The sequence below is a fragment of the Pelophylax lessonae genome, assembly GCF_965119305.1.
Source record: "Pelophylax lessonae genome assembly, chromosome: 3".
NCBI classification, from domain to species: Eukaryota; Metazoa; Chordata; class Amphibia; order Anura; family Ranidae; genus Pelophylax; species Pelophylax lessonae.
In genome coordinates this window covers 608,574,763-608,590,405 of record NC_138770.1, presented here as the reverse complement: position 1 = coordinate 608,590,405, position 15,643 = coordinate 608,574,763, and the positions used below count along the sequence as shown (strand labels likewise).

At 42.9% G+C, this 15,643-nt stretch overlaps 1 protein-coding gene across 1 annotated transcript in view; it reads right to left on the bottom strand.

Annotated features, from left to right (window-relative positions):
* Positions 1-15,643, bottom strand: part of LOC309551061 (calpain-8-like) — a 113,433-nt gene that overhangs the window by 20,381 nt on the left and 77,409 nt on the right. The window contains exons 10-13 of the mRNA XM_082251503.1: positions 15,032-15,213; positions 8,965-9,176; positions 5,638-5,674; positions 3,470-3,535 (exon numbers count right to left, since the gene is read on the bottom strand). Coding sequence (XP_082107629.1) covers positions 3,470-3,535; positions 5,638-5,674; positions 8,965-9,176; positions 15,032-15,213 — 497 coding nt within the window. The remainder of the gene's footprint in view (positions 1-3,469; positions 3,536-5,637; positions 5,675-8,964; positions 9,177-15,031; positions 15,214-15,643) is intronic.

The following is a 15,643-nucleotide window of genomic DNA, read 5'->3' as shown; positions in this document are numbered from 1 at the left end:
TGTCGTACGGGAAAATTCGTATGAAAATAAACTCTTCACTTTCCACATCAGACTAGCATGCCACAAAAAACGGACGACAGATCGTTCGATAATCTGATCGTGTGTACGGGGCTTAACTCTTGTCATCATTGGGAAGAATTACCCCCTTACAGATGGCTAAAAGGAACAATGGTGTCACTGGGAACTTATCTGAGAGGCAGAAATTGCCCATTGCTCAAGGAACCTCTAGAAACCTCAGGAGGAACCCTGGTTGAGAATCCCTGCTATAGGTTATTATCCTCTCTAGCCAGGCAAACTGTGATATGCAAAGTCCCAGAACTACCAAATTATAATACATGCATTGCTAATATAAAGCTGAACTCTGAGTATAATAAAATGGTATAAATAAAATAAATATCAAAATTCAGTTCTCCTTCCCCCAGCTGATGGAGAATATAATGCTCCTTTTACTAGGAGTTGATGTGATCCAGATATATACTTTCCTTTCTCTATTCTCCTGTCATTCTTCCAACGCCAGAATGTGGGCGAGCACTCCTGCGACATCATATACAATCCAGGACACATGGGGGGTGAGATCTGATGAGGAGTGCACAATCTGGTGCAGCTGTGCATAGAAACCAATCAGCTTCCATGTTTAACCACCTGCCGACCACCCGCCGCAATTATACGGCAGCAGGTCGGAAGGTTCCCGTGAATCGACGTACCTGTACGTTGGTTTCTTGGAGCGCTCCTGTGAGCACATGCGCCCACTCGCCAGTGGGGAAGCCGAGGCGCGGGACCGGCGGCCACGATTGCCGCCGGGCACCTCCGATCGCTCCCCGTGGGAAGAGAACGTTGTTCTCTCTGGTATCAACACAGAGCCCCTGTGTTCCTGCTATTTAGGTCTCTGTGTTGATATTACAAGTCCACCCCCCCCCCCACAGTTAGAAAACACCCCCTAGGCTCACACTTAACCCTTTCACCCCTGGGTTAACCCCTTCCCTGCCAGTGTCATTAGTACAGTAACAGTGCATATTTTTACCACTGATTACTGTAGTAATGTCACTGGTCCCCCCCAAAAGTGTAAAAAATGTCAGTGAGGGGTCCGATCTGTCTGCTGCAATGTCGCAGTCCCGCTAAAAATCACTGATCGCCGCCATTACTTGTATAAAATAATAAAAATACATAAATCTTTTTTTCCTAGTTTGTAGACGCGATAACATTTGTGCAAAACAAACAAAATATGCCTATTGGGATTTTTGTAACCAAAAATATGTAGCAGAATACAAATTGGCCTAAAATGGTGAAAAAATTATGAAAATTTTAGATTTTTACATTTTTTGGGGGGAATGTTATATAGCAGAATGTGAAAAATATAATTTTTTTTTTTCAGAATTGACGCTCTTTTTTTGTTTATAGCGCAAAAAATAAAAATCGCAGAGGTGATCAAATACCACCAAAAGAAAGCTCTATTTGTGGAAAAATAAGGACATAAATTTTATTTGGGTACAGCGACGCACGCCAACGCAATTGTCCGTTAAATTAACGCAGTGCTGAAAAAATGGCCTGGTCATTAAGGGGGAAAATCTTCCGGTCCACAAGTGGTGAACGCTGGGTTCACAAATATGCGATGTGGGAACCAGCGCAACTTCTGTGCGGGTTCCCGCATCGCATTTGATTCTCAGGCAGTTCACACTGACATCTGCAAACCACTGCGGGTGTCAGCGCAAAGTTAATGACACCCCCAGATCAGTTTGCAGGTCGCAGTGCGAACTGTGAAATGGTGCAGGAATTGGATCACTTAGGTGTGAACACCCATGCCATCTGATTCCAGTGCAGACCAAAAAAAGGATCCTGTACCATTTTGGTCCGAATGCAATGCAAATTCATTCATACAAACTGTATGACTGAATTTACATTGCGCAGACATTGCATGTGATCAACACAGCAATGCGGTGTGAGTCACATGTGATGTTTGTGGTCACACCAGTGTGAAGCCAGCCTTATTGTCAAAATTACTTGAACAAGCTGAAGTTAGAAGCTGATTGGCTACCATGCACAGCGCCACCAGATTCTGAGTGCACCAGTTTTAGTAAATCTCCCCCTTGGTGACTGCTGGTCCTACATTGCTAATGTCGGTGAGAGGGGCAGCGACAAGACCAGCAAAAAGACAGGCTTCAGTAGACTGGTCATCACAGCTAGAACCAGTAGGAAGACTACAAGACCATAGATAAAGATAAGTATTCTTTATTTTCTGCATTAGCTGGGGGAAAAGGGGCAATGTTACTTATCAAGGAAGAGGATACTGAGGAGAGTGTTCTGAAGATAACCTTAGTTCATCAAGGCATCTTAGAAACTTAGACTTAGACTTAAATCTAAACTCACCTCAGTGGCAAGGTGGATCAACAGCCTGGCTATACCAAGAGATAGAAGTCCTCCAGTATTGTGAATAGTTAATTCGGAGTATCCCGCTATTCCCTTCTCCCAACCCTAATTTATAATAAAACTCAAAACAACTACATACCCCTGGACTGATTATTGGACGAGCCATAGAGGAAAAGTGACTGACTGTGTATGTCAAGGTTGCTAATGGAAACTCAGGGGGACCTGTAAGTGTGAAAGGGGAGGTGCTACACAAATATTTAAAATGGACCTTTTCTCAAAATTTTGGTCCACTTTAAACAATCAGGGAAGCATTAGGGAGGTTTGTTAGGAGTGTAGGAGACAGTATAAACAGATCTGACTGTCTTCTTCCATTCCAGATCATGTATTTTAAACTAGGGAGTTGCAATTTTGGCTTCCAGCAGTACCGCACTGGAGGTGCTGATGTCAGCAGAATCTCTATTGGCTTCAACTGTGGCGCTACAGTGTGTCACTGACGTAACGCAGAACTGCATAATTACCAGATCTCTCTGTTACCATGAACAGCTGAATTAAATCTGGTTCTGTACCAAGGCCTACCTTTCCTAATTCCTCCTTCATTTCATAAAGTGGACCTAGTCTTTGATTTTGGTTCCACTTTAAGTAAGTTAGGCGGCATCTGTGTACAGGGCCACCTTCAGGGGGGTACAGCCCATCCAGATGTAGGGGGCCCGGGCGTCCCTAGGGGCCCAGTCCTGAGGGATGCCCGGGCTCCAAGTTGACACCTCCCCTTTTTTATTTTCCTTCCCTACATTGGCAATTAGTCCAGACTCTTGCTGGTGCCACCTGCTGCACTGGCTTCTGTCTCCCAGCCTCCTGCTGGCCGCCTAGCATTCAATCATATGCATTTACAGGCCCGGGCAGAGGAGGAGGATGTAACTTTGTGGTCAGGCCCGGGGGCCCAGGCCTAAAGCTGTGTAAGGGGCTCCAAAATTTCTGATGGCTGCCCTGTCTGTGTATATGAATGAGTGAGGTTTCTGGTTTTGTAGCACTGGCCTCACCCACAAACCACTACATATCCTTCTCTGTCTCCAACTCTATTCTATTAAAAATATTGAAATTCTCTTACACCCCCTGCCAGTTTCTCAAAAATATTCTTGAAGTCGACAGGCACATCATTGTCAGATACTTGAGGCTGAGGGGAAAAAAGAAATGGTTACTCCATTATGTTACATGCATTTTGAGGGGAACAGATTTAGCTCCAAACAATAAATTAGTCTCATATTTTGCACCATTACCACAATTTTGTGAGCTCATTGCAGTTTGACTAACGACTGAAAGAAGTCCCTTTTTTTTTATTGTCTCAGACCACAGGTGTACGCAGCCTATTGCATTAGGGTGTACACTCCATAGCTCAAACACACAATACCGATCACTCACTGTGTTCATTCAAAAAGAGAAGGGGACATTAAATTGCACATCTACAGGCCCCTTCCCCCACTCATTCTAAGACATCCCCCTGTGTGTGCTTGCAGCAGCAGAAGCCGGTGGAATAGAAGAGGAGGAAAGCCTGCAGCGCTGCGGGGGCGGGGGGGGGAGCCAGGGCAGTAGGGGGGATCTGCACTGCATGGGGTGATTAGGCACGCGCCTAAGTCTCAGACGTCTTCTCTTTTACCCTTTTATATATTTATGTAATGCAATTTTCTTTATTTCTAATCATTATTATTCCTTAAAATATACCTAAACCATTATTTAATGGTTCCTAGGCCTCCGATTTGTCATGAAAATATTATAAAATTCAGCCATCTGGACTTCCTTTGTCTATGTGGCTTCCTTTGTAGGGCCTCATGCACACTGTATATGCTATTGATGCTTCATTCCCCTGCAAGAGTTTATCAGCAGAAAAAATACTGTAAAAAGCCATGTTTTTCATGCGCGTTAATTCAGGTTCCTGCATCTGGTGTTACTACATTCTGCTGGCCAGAATTCCGTCAGTGCATTGAAAGACAACAACAAAAGAAGGGCGCACCGACCTTATGCATTACCACTAAAAAGGTTTATTGCAATCCTAAAACGACATACATAATACTCACAAACGAGTGATGATATCACACATTAAACACAATGGAACCGGTCGTCTCCAAAATAACCAGGGGACCCCTGTTCTGGATGATGTGCTTGTGCCGGCAACTGTCTGGTTGGGCTGACGTGTTTTGAGGGAGGACCCTCTTCCTCAGAGCCAAAACGTGCTACTCATTAGAGTGCATTAAGGCAATAACGCGCCTAGCATTAACACGTGTCAATGCCTGGTAAGGTGCGTTAATGCATGCTAAGGAGCTTTTGAGCATTTTTTATGCTCAAAAGCTCCTCTCCTCTCCTGATGTTTTTTTTTTCTGCTCCTATACTCCTGGGTTTACTAACTTCTGAAAACGCTTATAGCAGCGATGGTGAACCTTGGCACCCCAGATGTTTTGGAACTACATTTCCCATGATACTCATGCACTCTGTAGCATCATTTAAAATGTAGTTTCAAAACATCTGGGGTTCCAAGGTTCACCATCACTGGCCTATATTGTGCATGGACTCATAGGCTAACATGGAAGGGAGAACATTTTTTTTAAATTCCAATAGAAGCAACTTTTTTGAGCTGCAGTGTGCATGAGGCCTTAGGGTTACAATGAACAAGACAATGTTTTTCTATTATGAGCACTAACCCCTCTTGCACCTTAAACACCTCACTTCAAACCACCCTCCATAGCCACAAGCTTCTGTGCAGAAAGAGGCAGCTCATGCTCCTTCCTCCAGGATCAGCTGCTTATCGGACCTGTTGTGTCCATTCCTTGGGGAGCTGGTGGAGAGACCGAAAATCAGAAGGAGGAACCAGTAAGAACTGCATGGCCCAGGAGATCAACACTTCCAGGAATGTCAGCTTTCCAGCCAATTTGATTTCTTAGGATCCAAGCTGTGTTTGGTGGCATGGGGGGCAGAAGAGGTAAGTATTTAAACTCTTCTTTTACAGGGATAGATTGCCTGGGTAACTTATGTGTAGCAACACAGTTAACTGGTACTCTAAATGGGATTTCAATTTTAGACTGGAAGTGGATCTCTGTGTGGAACCACACAAAAGCTTGTCCCCCCATTTAGCACTATTGGCATCCCTTAGCTAGAACTTTTTAGGCAGATGCTAATTTCTACTGATGCATAATTAAAGCTGAAATTCAACATCACAGCTCAGAAAGTTATAGAATGACACCGTGTCCTTTAAGAGAAAATATTCTGGGATAAATAAGCACTTACCTCATAAGGATTTGCTTTTGCCACATCTCCAACTTCCCTGGGAGGAAGAAAGCACAAACAAATAATGTTAACATTAATGGAAAAAACTATGATGGTTTTTGGGTCAAGTTTATGCTGTTGGGAGGTCAATTGTTGCTGAGAGAGATCTACTGTTGTAGATATTGTAGTTTTTTTTTTTATTGTTTAACTAGGATATAGTGTAGTTTTTTGTATTCCTTAAGTAGGATACATTGTAGTTTTTTATTCTTTAACTAGGATATATATTTTATTTTTCTTTAACGAGGATATATTGTAGTTTTTTTTTATTATTTAACTAGGATATGTTGTTGTTTTATGATTTCATTAGGATATAGTGTTGTTCTTTTATTATTATTCAACTAGGATATATTGTAGTTTTTTTTCTCTTTATTTAACAGACGAAATGAGCAATACAATTCGTAACTACATCAACGGTGGCAACATATATTTGTTTTGTCAAACGGCATAATAGGGCTTGTATCACCGGCAGGCAGCCAATTTGGGAGCCTCAGAGGTTCTAATAGAGGTCAACCCACCTTATGCCTCGTACACACGATCAAATAATCGTATGAAAAAAATAGCTTTCAAATTTTCGAATCACGATAATCTGATCGTTAGTACACAGCTTTCAACAGCCTATCACGTCAATTCGCCCAACAAAATCCGAAGGGACAAACAGGAAAACTTTTGTCATAGACTAGCGAACGTCAATTGTTTAATCAGTACAGTATTTGTTCGCTAAAAATCAATAGACATAAACCACGCATGATCAGAAACATGAAAATAAACTGGAAAAAGCCTGGCTGCCATTGTTTTTGTTTTGCACTATCCGATAAGTAGCTATGCATCCAGGAAGCTTTTCCAGAATCGTACGAAAAAAACATAAGTTTAGTACGCATTGTTGGATTCAATACTAGATTAATGCAACAAAATGTGAACGATAAGTCGTCTGATTATCTGATCGTGTGTACGAAGCATTACACCTTACTCTGTAGATCACCTGTGACTCCTGTCTGGCTGTTCTTTTATCACAGCTCTGTTTTTCTGAACATATTTGGCTTTGTTGTAATTACTAGCCTCTTTCTTCCTTCTCAGCTGTGTCTGAGATATTGATGTAGCACCCTACAAGGTAGGTGCTAGGTAAAGTATAGTGGGCCCTGGCTGCCTAACAGCAGGGCCATGATTGTCAGCTGGGCTGTCATGTCTCCCAGGTGTGGCTGTTGAGACTGGGGAATCTCCCCACTGTGCTCCATGAGAGGGCTCTCATTAGGCAGTGGAGGAAACCCAATCAATGGCACATTCAGGCCTGTATCTACCCCAGAAAGGCAGATTCTGCCGCACAGGATTCTGGGAGTGCGGTATAAGTTTCAGGGGAGTGCATGACGTAGCATCTTTGGTGGGAAGCAGAGTCCCAGGAGGGAGAGGACGGCTGTCTCTCCTCCTGTCAGAAGGATCGGGGGTCCCAGGCAGCTTGCCTGAGGGGACAGAGAGTAGAGCTGAGCTGCAGAGAGGATCCGGTGTGCCGAGGACCAGCGGAGTAGAGGGGGTCTTGTTTCAGGAAAGCATTCCCAGTTCGTGAATACTGCAAACTACCCCTGGGGGTCTGCCTTGCTGAGAGGGGACCACTTTGACGAAGGTCCAATGGATACAGGAGCCAGCTAGCGGTAAAGGGGGTGCCAGTGTTGACCCTGAAGTGCAAAGAGGGTGCCTAGTGAGAGGACCCTGAATTGTAGAGGGGGTGCCTAGTGAGAGGACCCTGAAGTGCAGAGGGGACGCCAGTAGTTGGGCCCTGAAGTGTTAAAATGTACAGCTTGCAGTGTACAGTGTTGAGAGTTGCAGCAGCACAAGCAGTTACAAGGAGCTACCTCAGTCAGGAAGGACTGGAGGGAGCTGTATCCAGGACTTCCGAGCTAACCAGAGTGTCAAGAGTTATTTCTTAGTACAGCCCAGTACCGTTTGAGGTATTCTTGGGTATTCAGCTTAAATGGGCTGAAGGTGTCACCGGTAACCATGGCAGACCCATATCAGGCCCAATGCCTGGAAAACCTGCTACATTTATTATACATGAGATTGGAAACAGGAGGAGGACAGGTAGAGAGAAACATACTAACAAAAAAAAAAGGGGGTGGGGTGGGGGAGGCGGAGAGGGCGAGTTATTTTTAGTCCTTTTACTAGGATATATTGTATTTTTTTTTAATCCTTTAACTAGAATATATTGTCGTTTTTAATTCTATAACTAGGTTATATTGTAATTGTCTTATTCTTTAATGAGGATACATTGTTGTTTTTTATTATTTAAGTAGAATATTTTGTTATTTTTTTACTATTTAATTGGGATATATTATATTTTTTTCTTCTAAAACTAGGCTATATTGATCTCTAACTAGGATATATTGCAGTTTTTTTTAAAATCTTTAACTAGGATATATTATTTTTATTCATTAACTATAATATCTTAATTTTTTAAATCTAGGTTATGTTGTACTAATACTACAATGCATAAATTTTTTCACTCCATGTCAACGTACAATGCAGTCTTTTTCAGGCTAACCTTAATAGAACCCTAGCCCAAAAAAGTGCTTTTAATGCTGAATGTTTCCCTATTAAAGAGATCCTCTACACTTGACCACTGTCACAGGGAATAGAAGCAGGGCGATATCTCTCCTGTGATGACAAACAAAACTATAAGGCTCCATTCACATATAGGCATTTCGGATCGCGGGCAGAATTACCGCGATTTTGCCCGCTATTCCCAACCATAGCAATTCACAGGACACCCGTGCAATTCCTGTGACTTGCAATGGCACCCCATACGCAGCACGAGTTTGCCGTGATTGTCGCCTGACGAATCGCGGTAAAATCGCGCAATTAGAATCGCGGAACGCCTGTCACCCAAAAGAAGGGGTGCCATTGCAAGTAACGGGAATCACATGGGCGTCCCGCGATTTACAATGGTTCAGGATCGTGGGCAGAATCACAAAACGCCTATATGTGAATGGAGCCTAAAAAGCCAACAGCTACTGTAATGTTTTGCAAAAACGAAAACAAAGTTTTGACAGCAGTTTTTTTGAAAGATAAATCACTGTTTAGAAAACACTACTCTGCCATGTGACCACTGTCTACTGCCATGTGACCACTGTCTACTGGCATTGATCCCTGGCTAGAAACGTTCTGTGCCCCTTACTGACTGTACTGGTCCAATCTGAAGATCATGTACAATAAGTTTTTTTTATTTTAGGAACATGTTGGTGGTATGAAGGGTAGAAACTGTCGTCATGAAAAGTCCTATGGCCTGTCACTTCAACTCACAGCGATTTAGCAGCTTTTTCGGAGAAGACACGCAGGCAGAAGTCTCCATTTTTAAAAGGTTCAAAAGTGGAAGGTACAATGAGATATTCCCCCACGGCTAACTTCATGCGCTTAGAGACTTCCCGCATGTTGATGTAGGTGTCAGATCGAGCAGCGGAGGAATTCCTCTGGAAAAAATCCCTGTTGAAGTGGACGTCTGTTTGGTCCTGAAACTAAAAGAAAAGACAAGCAAGATTAAAGTGTATCTGAAACCAAAATGTACATTTCAGATAAGGAAACGAATGCCTAAAACCCGTCAATTGTTTTTTTTTTTTTTGTGTCTCTTTGGGCAGATTTTTTAATAGTGAGGGAAATCCCCACTTTAGACAGCTGTCACAAAAACAGTTGCTCTCATTGAAAAATTTCACTTTTAGTTTACACCACATGCAGTCCAGTGCATTTTTTTTCTGCATCAAAAACACATGGAAAGTAGGTTTTAGGGTTTTCAATGGCATAGTTCACACCAGTGCTTGCAGTTCCAGAACGTTCTAGTTCCAGAAAAAAAGTAGAACATGCTGCATCTTTCCTGAACTGGACTGTACTGGAATGCTGTAAAACCCATCAAAAATGCACTGGAACACACCAAAAACGCACTGGAACACACATGTCCTTATTTAAGGTTAGGAAAAAAGAGGGGAAAAAATGCACTGGACTGCATCAACAATGCACCAAAAATGCATTAAAAGCACTGGAACGAAAAAAAAAAACAAAACAAAAAAAGGAACGGGCATGCAGAAAAGCTTGTGGAACGCACCCAGACTGCATTTCTATGGTGTGAACTGGTCCTTACTCCTATGCTGTGCCAAGTGTAAAATGTTGGATTTCTATAACTTTTTGTGCCGATGACAGTGGTCACCAGGACAAATAGAATTACTCCCTGTAAGATGGATCACCTACTTAGCTATCGGGTGCCAAAACCAGGGCAGGGGCTCGTCCTTGTCCTAAACTATCCATGGATCCAAGAAAGAAACCAGAAGCACAATGTGGAATCCTTGTAAGTTAAACTTTATTGTTCTCAACAAGCAACATGAATGCTCTGATGGTGAAACTAATGCTAGGTGCTGCCATCTTGCAGCCACAGCAGACTCAGAGCTGTCAATCAAGTTATACTCTATAGAAGAGATCTCCAAACTATGGCCCTCCAGCCGTTGCGGAACTACACGTCCCATGAGGCATTGTAAAACTCTGACATTCGCAGACATGACTAGGCATGACGGGAACTGTCGTTCCTGAACAACTGGAGGGCCACAGTTTGGAGACCCCTGCTCTATAGTATTCATTTTACTTTTCCGCCAGCAGTTTCCTGTAGGTTATGTAGGGAGGTGAAAAGAGGGGTGAAGGAGCTAGTCCAGCACAGACAGTAATTAAACACTCATCGCAGAGGAATGAGCTATGAGGGTGCTGTGCTAGGCAAATGACTCTTCTGATTAAGTCAAATTTTCTAACAAGTTCAAAGGCACATTGCAAGTGAATAGAAAACAGTAATGGAAAGGAAAACACCATGGGGTTAATTTAGTAAAACTAGAGAGTGCAAAATCTGGTGCAGCTCTGCATAGAAACCAATCAACTCCCAGTTTTTTTTTTGTGTCAAAGCTTAAAGTGTTTGTAAAGTCTTGTTTTTTTTTTAATAATAACAAAAATGTTGTACTTACCTCCTCTGTGCAGTGGTTTTGCACAGAGCAGCCCAGATCCTCCTATTCTCGGGTCCCTCGTTGCTGCTCCTGGCTCCTCCCTCCTGCTAAGTGCCCCCACAGCAAACAGCTTGCTAAGGGGGCACCGAAGCCAAGCTGCAGCTTCGTGTGCCCAACCAGATACGGAGCTGTCGTTTGGCCCCACCCCCTCTCTCTCCTGATTGGCTAACTGATTTTGATTGACAGTCACAAGAGCCAATGACGCGGCAGCTATGTCTCAGCCAAAAAGGAGAGAGAGTCCCAGACGGCCAAGGGACTTGTGGATATTGCTGGACAGAGATGGACCTCTGGTAAATATTAGGGGGTGCTGGGGAGGCTGCTACACCCAGAAGGTTTTTTTATCTTAATGCATAGAACTCCTTTAATTGAACAAGCTAAAGTTAGAAGCTGATTGGCTATCATACACAACTGCACCAGATTTTGCACTTTCCAGTTTTGGTAAGGCTGGGTTCACAAATGTGCCCAGTGGCGGCCCGTCCATTAGGGGCGCAGGGGCGCCACCCCCACATCCATGCATCCGGCCCCCTAATCTACATGCATGGACCTGGATGCATGGATTCCAATGAGGGTTTGTTTTTTCTTTTTTGAAGCATGTGATTGGACCCAGAGGCTCTAATAGGCTTCTAGAAAGGGTGGGCTCGGGGCGCAGCATGTTGCCTGACACCTAAAAAATATTTCAAGGGTTCCTCTGGGAAAAAGGCTGCTTTAGAGATTTTATTTTGCATGCCTCCCTTCCCAGACAATGATATTACAATGATTCACAAAAAGGAAAGGCAGAAACCAATAGGTTGCAAGAGGCAGAGTAGAACTCTGCAAGACTATTTCACATTGTGCATTTTCAATTTCCCCAGTACAGAACAGTAAATAAAATAAACAGAAAACAAAGAATTCCTGCTCACACTATCGCGTGTTATGTGCACTATAATGAAGGATCATAGCGTGCTAAAAGTGCATGAAATCCAGTTACTATTATAATAATATTTAAAGCTGTCAATGTGTTACATTAGAGGGCAGTGTGTTACTGTATGTTTTTGACAGATTCGGCTTGCTGCATCTTTTGTGAGTTTTGGTAAAAATGCATAAAATATGCACTAAAATCGCAATGTTCAATTTAATTTAATTACTTTTTTAAATCACATGTCCAGTTTCCCCAGGAAGAAATGCATATGGAACACTCGTAAAAAGCATCTTGTGCTATGGTACATTTGAATGTTTTATGCGCTTTGAAGAATACGTACAGTATGTTTTCTAAATCAATGGTGTGATGGGGGCCTAAAAAATGTATTTTTGTTTCCAACTGTTGATATCATCTTGTATTATATTGACATCCACTAAACTTAACAATTCAACAAAAAATGTAAACCATTTCAGCTTCACAGATTTCAAAATAATAAAACAACAACTTATTCTGATGAGAACTGGAAGAATTCCATCATAAGCACCAGCAGCAAAGATTTCTCTCATTGTTATTTATATGCAAAGTGTGGGGTAGTTGCAATGGCATCAAAGTCAATGTACCTCTTTTGAAACCTGCAAGAAAAAAAAAAAAAATACGAGTGTGATATCAATCAGGAATGGATACCATTACTATAGACCAGTGGTCTCCAAACTGTGGCCAGATGTGGCCCTTTGCTTTCCTTTATCTGACCCTTGGGCACTATTCCATCAACTGATAGCAATGATGGGACACCATTCCTCCCACTGACACCATCAATGGCACTGTTTTTCCCATTGATACCAACAATGGGGCCTTCTTCCTTCCATTACAACGAAGGATGGGGCATTGTTTATGCCCACTGATGCCAAGACATTTTCTAGTCTGACTGACCACAGTCTGGCCCCCCTAACACCTGAAGGGCAGTAAACTGGCCCTTTGCTTAGAAAGTTTGGAGACCTCTGATATAGAGAAAGTCGGCATTCCAAGGTTCAGTACTATTTTAAAGGAGGGATGGACCCCTGATTCTACAAAATTATACAAACAATTTCCTTACCCAGCATTCCCTTTTCCTATAGCAGAACCTGAACTCTGGGAAAAATATCTTTCATTGAAATATATTATCTAATAGTCACAAAGCATATAAATAAACTTTGTGTGTACCAAATGCATTTACAACCCCAGATATTACTTTTTAAGTTTAGCAGTGACATCATATCTGTGCTATACCAATGCAGAGAGCCGAAGTGTGGGAGGAACCCAACAGCCCCTCCCATTACAGGCTGCCTGCTGAGAACTACAGGAGGGGGCGGAGACAAGACCAGTCACCCTGCACAAGGAGAGAGCAGCAGAGACTGGGCTTTATTTCCAGGAACTTCCTGCACAGAGGCAACAGATGTGAAAAAAATACAGAAAGCACACAAAGATTCACTTAAGAATATACACGCCTCTTGTGTTTAGACCATATTTTCTCAGTTCTAAAGTTTTAGATACAGTGGGGAAGAGCATTTCTGTAGTTTGATCCCATTGCAGGAAATTGTTTCCTCTTCCTGTCCTAGTGACACTTGTACAGAGAATGGAGTTGTGGGCTTTGCCAGGGCAGGAAGGCAAAGACAGAAATAAAACATTGTGAGAAGTTCTAACCAATCCCCACTCTACAATAAATGTGTTTTTGTCTGTGTCCCCATTGGTATGGGTCTCCCATCACTTCCTGCCCTGACAGAAAGTTAGGGAAATTCTTTTCAATAGGGACACAGACAGCAATAAAAACCCGAGAGACACTTCAACCCTTCCCCACTCTATCAAAAACTAAAAAAAGAGAACGTTTTTTCCTGAATTTTTTGCTATAATTTGGCCAGTTTAAGAGTATGGTTGAACATTCAAGCAATGTTTACCAGGCTCAAAGTTCTATCATTATGTATATTTTTTTATTTTGCAGTTCTGACCCCCATGGGACAAAGTATATGTAGCCTTTTGTCCCATGTTGCTAAGTGCTTTCTAACCCTAATTATGGGTACCAACCTGTCCTCATAGCTGCGGCATGTTTCAGCTGTGAACACTTTCCGCAAGCAAGTAACGGCAAGAAAGATGCAGAGGGAGGGGGACATGCCAGCCTCTGCATTCCTCCTGCCATTGCTTGCCTGTGGTGAATGCTCATGGCTGAGACAAACTGCAGCTATGAATCAGCCATTTCCTTCAAAGCTGCTATCAGATCGGCTGCGCAGGAGGGGAGGGGGCAAATCAGACTTCATAAATAGGGTTAGAAAGCACCTAAAAACCAGGGACAAAATACTACATGTACTTTTCCCTATAGAGTACAGATCTGTAAAATACAAAAATGAATGATAGATCATTAAAAAATAAACAAAAAAAACTATTTTTAAAAAGAGGGCAAAGACAGCAAAAAAAAAGCATTGTCAAAAGCAGTGGCAGTCTGTCCATTAGGGGCGCGTCCATGCCCCCCATCCATGCCTCCGGCCCCCTAATCTAAATGCAGGGCGCCGGAAGCATGGATTCCAATGAGGGTTTTCTTTTTTTTTTTTAAGCACGTGATTAGAGCCAGAGGCTCTAATAGGCTTCAAAAAAGGGTGGACTCAGGGCGCAGAGCACTGTGCCCACCCAGTTGTATGACAATAGAGAATTAATTTTTGCTATTGCCACACTGATTCTCCTCCCGGCCAATCAGGAAGCGGGTCCTGAGACTTGTTTCCCAATTGGCCAAATAGGCATCCTATTGGAGGAGGAGGAGGAGGGAGGAGGGAGGAGGGAGGAGGGAGGAGACAGCCGCTGAGAGGGGACATGGAGGAGACTGAGGGAAGCCATCACTGCCTGTCAGTCCGGAGGAACAAGGTAAGTGAACTGGTGACCAGGGGGGGGGGGGGTGATATGGTGTGGACTGGACTCTGGAGTGACGGGGGGGGGGATCCGTGGTCAGGTCCGTCTGCCGTCCCCCCCCCCCCCCCGACCGATGGAGCACCAGCCGCCACTGGTCAAAAGTTTTAACCCTTCAATCCTCATCATGGACACTTGCCAAATGAAAGATGCCTTTCATTTTTGGGACACAGCTCAGGACACAGATCGCCCAGACAAATATGTTATAGCAATGACTCATCCCTTAGCACATGGCTCAGTAGGAAATTTCAGTCTATCACTGGAATTTGCAAAGCAAATATTGTCTGCTGTGCAGTCTTTTTGGCTAAACCATAGTGCTTTGGGAATACTTTGTCATGCATTTAATGTTTATTTCTAAAACAAAAGCTGTTATACTGATGTTATAATATGGATAGCTAATACTAAAGCAGAGGCACAAACCTCTTCTCTGACAATATAAACAAAACCAACAGCATTGCCAAGTGTAGAGAGTGTTAGAGGAGAGGCCACCTTCCCAAAGGACAAAGTGGACACTAACCTTGTACAACGTAAAGCCGATACTCAACAAATCCTCTCCCATTTTTCTCTGTCGCCTCCTGTTCTTCTGCATGAGGCCCACAATAAGAGTACAGCAAGGATCTTTGGAGGATCCATCATGATCATGATCTGGCTCTTCTAGTTTTATCCGAAACTGGGGGTTCGTCCAGAATGTTGCTGTTTACAATAGAAATGACATTTATAGTTAAAAATTAATCACTGCACACTTTCAGCATTTCCCAATCACCCTTTAAAATCAGGACAACCTTAAAGTATAAGACAAAACTTTTTTTTTTTTTCGAGATTCGTATAGATTGGTGAGGGGTTAGAAATCATGGAGCCCCATACAGCCTACCTGACAGGGCCCTCCCCGGAAAATATAATAACAATATTTTTGCTAAAAATACACTACAGTCTTTATTACCGGACACAAGCACAACATAGCTTAAAAAAATTCCTGCTAGATCTAAAAGATAAAACACAGCTCTGTGTGTGAATGAGGTTTTGGGGCTCATTCACATGGTTGTTGTGGACTGTACAGTGTGAATTTTCTTTTATGGTAGCTGGAGCTGTGTGCAGGCAGTTTATGTTATGCTATGGGGATGCA